Here is an 8,796-nt window from a genome sequence, read left to right on the forward strand (position 1 = left end):
ACCCCCCCGCTGGTACAAAGACCTCTCCACAGGTGTGGCTGTATATTGGACCGGTAGTCAATGACGGGTAAGATCCAATTGCAATGGTACCAACCTAACAGGTAAGGACCATATGTACTATTGGACAACCTAAGGCAGGCACGGTCCCTAAGCCACATGCTTTTTGTTTAAACAGAGAGGGGGAGATGTTGAGAGCCACAGCCGAAGGGGCCCCAGCAAACTTCCAGCTGCTGGCTGATGATTGGCTCACAGCGGCCCCAGCAACATCTAGCTGATTGGCTCCTCTGCGGTGATGCTCATTGGGCTATTTCCCTGCCCTTTCAGACCACGGAGCTGCTCATTGGGGGACTTTTTTGGCTCCGCCCATGTGACCCAGCCAATCGGCCTCAAGAGCAGGAGGATTGTGGGAGGTGGAGAGAAGCTTGTGTGGGAGAGAGAGGCTTGTGGAAAGCCGGTGGTGGCAGTTGAGGCTCTGAGGGTTTTTCCTGAGAGGCTGTTTTGTTTGGCGTGTGTGGTTCTAAAAATAAAGTTAGTTTCTTTTGACAAGTGGCTCCTGATTGTGCCCAGCCAGACTGCGGCACCCACTATTTTTACTTTTAAATGTCAGTGGTGTTTTATTTTAAAGAGATTCTGTTTTAAGCAAAGAGGGAAAGCCCTCTGTACTTGCCACCTCCATCTGGGTGCTCTTCCTTCCTGGGCTAAGAGCTGCTTCCACCTGGTACTACCTCCCTTCCACCTCAACACCTTGACATTTCCATGGGTCACCTGGTGGGAAATCTTTTCGGTGTGGGTCAGTTGGGAGAATGATTCACTTGTCTTCTGGTCAATTTGGCCAGTGTCCCCAGCACTCTACACTGGACCACACTGTTATCCTCGTCGTGCTCTTGAACGTGATCTGCTGCTCTGTGGCTTTCAGGACTCATATTTGGTGATGTGCCAGGGCACTGGCTGTCTGGATCTGTGGGCTTACAGGTTTCCCCGAGCAGAAGACCTGCCAGCCAGAATTACTTCAAGTGGTTCTGTGCTTCCGTCCCCAGCTACATGTCGGGCCTCTCACCAAGATCCAACAGGTCCCTGAGATCACGGGTGCTGTTCCAGTCTTCTGCCCATCTGGGAGCTTCAGCGTGCTTCTTTCCCTGGGAGACCTGAAGGCAGGCCTGTCCCAGGGAGCGGAGACCTTGGGATCACTCCTGTAGAGGCCTGTGCCTGGGGCTGCCTGAAGCCATGCTGCTCTCCTGAGTCCCAGGAGACCCCTGGACTCAAGACACCCTCTGGACCTTGCTGCCCCGAGTGCAGAGTTCCATCACACAGAAAACCAGGATGACTGTGCCATGGAACCAGTCGATTCTGGTCATCCACATCACCCCATCCTCCTGTATGAGGAATGGAAAGCTTCAAGTTAGTACTGCCATCTCAGGGAAGATGGCAGGCACCCAGTGACCGTGCTAAGTTCACCCAGCTCTGCAGAGCCACACCCTGGCTTCCACTGGGCGACCTTCCAGGTCTGCTCTCAGGGCTCTGGCTTGACCACCATGCCCTCGTGGAGAGATGCTGTGAGGAGCAGCCCAGGGAGACCTGGGGTCCCCTCTACCCCCTCTGGATGCCCCCAACTAGTGGGCTGCACACCTCCTGGGCCACAGGGGTGTCCCTGCCAGTGCTCCCTGGAGGCCAAGCACATCTACAGTCTGGCAGAGAGTCAGTGCTGACCTCATTCATGACCCATCAGAATGTCTCCTTTTTCTAACCTTCATTCCATTCTGAAACAAACTGAATCGTAAGTGACTTATGTTGCAGATGAGGAAATGAAAATGAATCAATTTCACTGATCAATCACACATGGCTATGTTGTCCTATTTGCTGAAATCAGAGAAGAATGGAGCAACAGCAGCAAACAGCTTTTGGGAAAATAGGCCAAAATATGCATCTACACAGCCACATCCCATGAGGGAAAAGACCTTCTTAGAGACAAGCTTCATCCTGTTAAGCCTTTCCCACTAGAGACTCCCTCCAAGAAGCCATCTGATTCCCACATTAGCAGACACCCAGCAAACCCAGGGCAGCTCCAGGCCTGCAGCACATTCAGAATCTGCTCCTGACAACCAAACCCAATAAGCCAAACCCAAGACTCCTCAGGGACTCACTCAGTTCAGAGCCTGCTTTCACTCATGCCAAGGTAAGCATGCCCCTTCAGTAATGGGGACATTGGTCCCTAAGCAGCTCTCTGGCACTGAACTGAGGCCACGAGTCCCACTCTCCCCACACAGGGACAAGGAGGCAGTCTCAGAAAACCCTAGAGCACAAGTTCCCCAGACCAAGCAAAACAAGCACGATATTCTTCTCCCCATGGTTTAAGTGTCTCTTTATTAAGGAAGCTGGTCATGTAGGTGACTTTCAGCATAAAAGTCAGTTTGCAGCTTCCTTCTGGAAAACCTGTGTCTTCTACAGTGATCTGGTCTTGGCTGGAAGTTTCTGGGCAGACCAGCTGCCGCTAGGCCAGGTCTAGCAGAGAGGGGCTGGTCAGCACAGGCAGCAGCGCAGGCTGTCACCGAGGCAGGAAAGCATGGAACCACGCTGTGCAGGGCTCAACAGGGCTGGGCAGGAGGCAGAGTTGTGCACCTGCACTTGAGGAGGCAGCCCTGGCGGGTCCTGGGCAGGGGCAGGTGATCAGAGAGGCATGGGACACAGTTCTCCAGCTTCTGAGGGAGGACAGTGGGCCAGTCCAGGAGGGGCAGGGGTGAAAGCAGCAGCCCGAGGAGGTACTGTGGGGCCCACTCATCACATGGCTGGGGAGGAAAGCTGCCACTGGACACCCTGAGCGCCTGAGTGCTCTTCCACGTGGCAGAAGGCAGAGCCAGGGCCCAGTCTTCTTCCCCGAGCCCAGGCTGGGGTGGGAGGAATTCAGAGCTCACTCAGGCACTACTCTGGCAAAATGGCCCTCCATCCCCACTCATAGCAAGCACCTGACATGGAAGTTGGCAGTGGCCAAGGGATACCCTGAACGTTCTTCTGGGTGGGTGGCAGCTAGGGATGCTCGACTGTCCCTAGCACATAGAAATGCCCCTCCGTGGAACCACCAAAACTGCACCCACCCTCCCTGGCCTGCAAAGCCTGGAGGTCAGGACGCGAGCAGCCATGGATGGATGCAGTGCAGACAGGCGAGCTCACGAGCCAGGGGCAGGCCAGTGCCACGCTGGGCTCCCCACCACGCAGCCTCAGGGTGTGCACTGAATCCTGGTACATCATGGTGAACAAGAGCCCAGCCCACTCCCCGCCGGCAGGTCTCTTATACCATCGTTGAGGGGCTGTGTCCCTCCCTTACCCAGCATGCACAGGAATGTGGGAGCAGCTAGCCCAGGCCCCATCCCCAATCAGCAGCAGGTGGGGAGTGCACGGGGCCCAGCAGCTGCTCTCCTGAGAATGCAGTCTCTCCAGCCTTCCTCCCTCAGGCAAGAAGTGCGCCAGGGACAGCATGAGGTGCTGCGGCTCCTCTGACGTCACAGTCAGACTCGCTCCCTTCCTCCCTGAGCCCTCTCAGAACCAGACCTACATTGACAATCACTCTGGCAATTGTAGTCTGAAGCCACGGACCCAGTCCCTGTCCCTGCCTCAGGACTGATCCCAACACATGTGCCGAGGTGGAGCAGAGGGCTACAGCACAAGGCAGGGAACGGGCACCTGCCACCTGGCCAAGACAGCTCAGTCTTGTGGGCACAGGTGTGAAGATGACGCTCGCCACCTGCAGCAGCCAGCACAGGTTGGCATACTCTCAAGGGCAGATGCAATCAAGGGCGGCCTGTGAGGGCGCTCTCGGGGTACAGGTTGGCGAAGCGGCCCAGGACCCAGATGGGGAAGATATTCCTGTAGCTGGTGTAGCTGATGGCACAGGACTTGTTGAAGACCCCAGAGATGTTCTCCTAGAAGGACAGAGAAAAGGGCACCAGGGCCCAAGGGCCTGGTCATGGACCGCAGCCCTGGATGCCACAGGGTTGGTGCACACCTGAGCAAGCAGGGGCAAGGGAAACTGAGGCTGGCAGTCCTCCTGCCCAGCCTCCGCCCAGCTGGGTGCTGTCGCCTTTAGCAAACCCTCCCTGGGCCTCCAGCCCGCACGGCCACACCAGCTTCTGCAGGACTCCTGCAGGGAAGGGGCTCATGACTCCCACCCTCTGGGGACAGGTAGAGCCTGCACCTGTGCCTCCTGAGAGTGAGGGGCCACGTGAGCTCCCACGCAACAGGGCAGTCAAGGGTTGTGCTGCGAGGGCATCTCCCACCCAGCCCCCTGCCAGAACTTGATTGACTGACAGCAAGACCTGCTCAGAACTGGCAACCTGCCCCAGAACTCCACCTCACAGGCCTCTGGTTGGCAGAGTATCTGCACCCCAAGCCCCAAAACACCCAGTGAGGGACACAGGGGAGGATGTGAGAACCCACGAGCAAGCCAATGGCCGGCACTGGGTTTCACGCACCTGGGGCCAGTCACCATTGGGAAGCTGCTTCTCCAGCAGACACTGGACCCCTCTCTCCTGGGCTGTGATGTCAGGGTGCCTGGGGAGAGGAGACACTTGCTCAGTGGTGTGCACAAACACAGATGGGCGTGAGTGTGTACTCACCGTAGTGCACCAAGCTCACAGAAAACCCACGGCACTATAATGGTAGAACAGCTCAGCCTCCATGGTAGAGGGGAGCAGGGCAGGTGGGACACGCCGCCTGCAGACCTGTGCCTAGAACCCAGCTGAACGTGGAGCTTCCCAGGCGGGAAGGCTGAGCCACACGCCCACTCAGCATGCTGGAAGCCAGGCAAGTACGTGCACTGAAGTGCTCGATGCCAAGGATAGACACCAGAGGGGACCGTGGGCATGGGGGTGCTGAAGTCAGCCTTGGGGGAGACCAGGAACAGACCCCTGACAGTCCTGCCCCGGGTGCCCCTGACTGTTGTACCTGCTCACACCAACTGAGAGGATTCCGGCTCCACACCAAAGAGAGCAGCGGACTGGAGCACGGTATGCACGCCAGCATTGTGTGTCCACTCATGCACAAGTCTGCACGTGCACCTGTGTGCATCTGTACATGTGTGGCTCAGCATCAGCTGTGACCACAGGAGGACCGGCTGCAGGGACGGAGGCAACCACTGCTGCTGCCACACGGGAAGCAGCCCCCGGCACAGCCTACGTCACCCCAGTCTCAGGTCTCTGCTTCCCTTGCTCTGCCAACCACTGCCGGCCACCAACGCTGTCACCAGGAGACCTCTCTCAGGACCCCACTCAGCTGGATGGGCTGCCACCTAACCAGGAAACATGGCTCCTGGAGGAGCTTCTGTCCCCCGAGTGACAGCTGAGCAGCAGCATAGTCCTGTGGCCCCCTCGACTCTTTCCACATCTGCACTTGACCGAGGCTACCTGCTGACCATTGAGGGTCCCTCCATCCCGTCACTCTTACCTGACAGCCATCAGCCCCATCAGGGCCCAGCACGTGTTGTGGATCTGGGACTGGGCACTCTGCACGTAACGCTGCTGCTCACAGGACTCAAAGTCCTCCCCCCAGCCTCCATCCACCATCTGCCGGGACAGCAGGAAGTCACAGGCCCGGGAGACCTCCTCACAGGCAGCCCTGCAGAGACCAGGAGACTTGAGACACCCTCACTGAGACAGTCAGGGCCCCCAGATCCCACCCTGGCCAGCAGCCTCAGGGCCATGGAGAGGGCCTACAGCTGTGAAGTGGGGACACACACCTGCCTCCTGAGCTGCTCAGCACAGAAAAATGCTCTGCAGCTTGAGGCAGCCTCACGGGGCCGCAGGCTGAGCTCCTGACACAAATCAGGAATAGCTGGGTTGTATCCGGTCAAGCACAGGGCATAGCACACTCCACCCCTGCAGCTCACTGGATCCAGAAGGGCTGGGTGGGGCAGTCAGAGACAGGGCTTGGACCCAAGGCTTCACCCCTCTCTCAGCAGGGCCCAGTGAATGTCCTGGACCCTAGCCCTCCTACTGGTTGGGGAGCAGGTATGTACAGGGAAGGTGTGGGATCATCTCTGGAAAACTCTGAGGTGGCCCCTAGCCAAAGGCTCCCAAGCCAGGGACACATCTTTGTTCAACCTGGGATTCACATTTTCTGGGATGCTGTTCTTATCTCACTGTTTAAAAATACTAAGAGACCCCAAAATCAAACATCAAAGGGGAAAACACCACACAGAGGGCCAATGGCCCCACAGCTGCACTCACCCATCACGGTAGGTATGCCCCATGCAGGCGAAAGCTTCCAGGCCAAACCAGGTGCCATAGGTGAAACAAACCCCCCAGGAACTGGAGAGAGAGGGGAGAGGGCCTCAGCCTCAGGTTCTCACCCTGGAGGAGGGGGTGTCCTTGAACAGAAAGGGCGGGGCTGGGCCAGGAAAAGTATCCGCATGTCCCTAAATGAGCTGCACCACCTGCAGGGCCCTGGCATGAGGTGGCAGCCCACTGTGTCCAGCATCCAGGTACAGGAGCTTGTGAAGATTTATAGTCCCATACCTGGGACACAGGGACAGTGTGGGCATAAGAGGCGGTGCCCACCTGGCTCAGCTGCTGCCCCCCTAGGTGGACTGGGGAGACCCCAGTGACATGGCCAGGGAGGAGAAGCCATCACACTCAGACCACAGAGCACTTCCACACACAGAGCCAACTGCCCTGCAACAGGCAACATGGGGACGCACACAAGAGAAGCCTGGCAACAAGCAGGAAGCCAGTGGGCAAGCCCAGCCCCACCCTCCACCACGCCCAAGAGGCCAGGTGCTGACTCACCCCTCCCAGGAGCCGTCAGCCCTCTGCTTCTGCTGACAGAACGCCAGGCCCCGCTCCAGTGTCTCCCTGGAATACAGGCGGAGTCCAATAAGCACTCCAGCAAAACCACAGTGCCCACCCCAAGCCACGCTCTCTGAGAGGGAGCATGCTTTCCTTTAGAAAACAGTCAAAACGACCTTCTGACAGTAGGAAAAGCAGCAGCCACAGGACACAGGAAGGGGGAAGCAGATGGTCAGAGCTTCAGAAAGAGAGGCAAGAGGAAGGCCTGGGGGATGAGGCCTATGCTGGGTGCAGCCAATAACAGGATCGGCCTTGGTCCACGCTGTCAGCCACAGGCCTGGGCCTGTCCCACAGGGTGAATGGGAGATCGGCCACAGACAACGTCATCGCCACACCACAAGCCTCAGCAAAGTATAAGAAAAAAGAAAAGAAAATTTGGTTATAGAGGAAATGATGGACTTAGAAGCTGAGAAGGTCAACTCTACACCTGGTGTCCTGCTGAAGAACAACAGGCCCTCCAAAAGGCTGCCCCTCTTCTAGGACTCACACCAGGCGATCCTGCAGAGCCTGCCTCGTTTTTAAAGGGCAGCTGCAGCAGATCGGACAATGTTCCTGTGATGACCTGTCCCTGAGAAGGACCAGCAGGCTCTCTCTATAGGCTCTCTCCCTTGCTAGCTTTCACAAGCCACCAGAGGCCCCTGCATCAGGGGACAGATGGCAGCTTCCAGCCTTGGACAACCCACAAGGGGTGGGATCCTGCCCACGAGCACATGCTGAGAGGCGGATCCCGCACTGGTGCTTGTACAAGGCCCAGCTCTGGTTGGCCCCAGGCTGACATCTCTGAAACCAGGGACTTCCTAGGCTGCACCTGGCTAGACCCACAGAGAAGGAACCATACAGTGTGCTGTCCATGTACTGTCCATGCCACAGCAAAGCCTGTGGCCACCCTGCTGCTTGGTACCAGGGAGTGAATGTGCACAGAGTCCATAAGCAGTTTCAGAAGTGGAGAGTGAGGTGATTCCAGGGGAAAACAATAGGGACGCAACACCAAGACTGCCTCAAGAAAGAGTGCCTGGAGTCCCAGAACTACCAAAACAGGAGTCAAAAGTGCAAACTTTTCCCAGAAAGAAAACTCCTAGCAGCTTTTTTAGTAAACTCTACTCAGTCATTAAGAATGTCCATCCTACTGTCATGTGGACTCTCCCCAGAACAGAAGGGGAGATGGGCCTCTAACTATGCAGAGGGGACCAGCTCGGTCAGGCCTGCCAAGGTCTGCACTGCAGCCCTCTGCAGCACCAATGAGTCAGGGGCAGAGAGGACCCTCTAGTCGAGGCTGAAGCTCAACACCTGCTCGAATCGGAGAGAAGCACACTTCACAGGTCCACAGGAAAAGCAATTCCTCAACTGAAAAAGGCCAATGCCAAAAGCTTCCACCAGTACCACTCCTGCAGAGACACAGCAGCTCTCCCCTGGGAGCAGGAAACCTGGCAAAGCTTCCACCATTTCCACTTCTGAGCACCCAGAGGCCTCAGCCAGGGCAGCCGGTCGAGGAAGGCAGCAGTGCTGGGGACCGACAGGGAGGAAACGTCTCTAAGCTCTTCACACTACATTCATTCATATGCCTTTTGTGGACCATAGATCCAGTTTTAAAACCAAAAAATAAGGGAGGGATGAAGTCACTTGCCAGTGACATGATCATCCACAGGGAAAGCTCAGGAAGTCATCAGGGTAGGGATTTGCCCCGATGGTTTCACCAGCGAACTCCACCACTCAGGGAAGAAACTCCACCAAGTCTCCAGAGGACCGTCGCTAACACGGTCCCTGGGGCCAGCACCCAGGGATCTACCTCAGGTGCAGCAAGGCTGGCTCCCCCTCTGAAGACCAGTCAAGGCAACCCATTACACAAACAGACAAGAGGAAAGGCCACGATGGGCGGATGCAGCTCACGGCAGGGCACTTGCTTGGGTTCCACCCCTAGCACCACAAAAAAAAAAAAAAAAAAAAAAAAAAAAAAAAAAAAAAA

At 56.7% G+C, this 8,796-nt stretch overlaps 1 protein-coding gene across 1 annotated transcript in view; it reads right to left on the reverse strand.

Moving 5' to 3' along the window:
* Positions 1 to 2,342: 2,342 nt before the first annotated feature.
* The window catches only part of Lss (lanosterol synthase), a 28,672-nt gene continuing 22,218 nt past the window's right edge, over positions 2,343 to 8,796 (reverse strand). Inside the window, exons 17-21 of the mRNA XM_015478375.2 lie at positions 6,774 to 6,839; positions 6,216 to 6,296; positions 5,434 to 5,604; positions 4,464 to 4,542; positions 2,343 to 3,914 (exon numbers count right to left, since the gene is read on the reverse strand). Of these exons, the coding sequence (XP_015333861.1) occupies positions 3,783 to 3,914; positions 4,464 to 4,542; positions 5,434 to 5,604; positions 6,216 to 6,296; positions 6,774 to 6,839 (529 nt within the window). The 3' untranslated portion in view covers positions 2,343 to 3,782. The remainder of the gene's footprint in view (positions 3,915 to 4,463; positions 4,543 to 5,433; positions 5,605 to 6,215; positions 6,297 to 6,773; positions 6,840 to 8,796) is intronic.

This window comes from Marmota marmota, unplaced genomic scaffold (genome assembly GCF_001458135.2).
Source record: "Marmota marmota marmota unplaced genomic scaffold, marMar, whole genome shotgun sequence".
Taxonomy (NCBI): domain Eukaryota; kingdom Metazoa; phylum Chordata; class Mammalia; order Rodentia; family Sciuridae; genus Marmota; species Marmota marmota.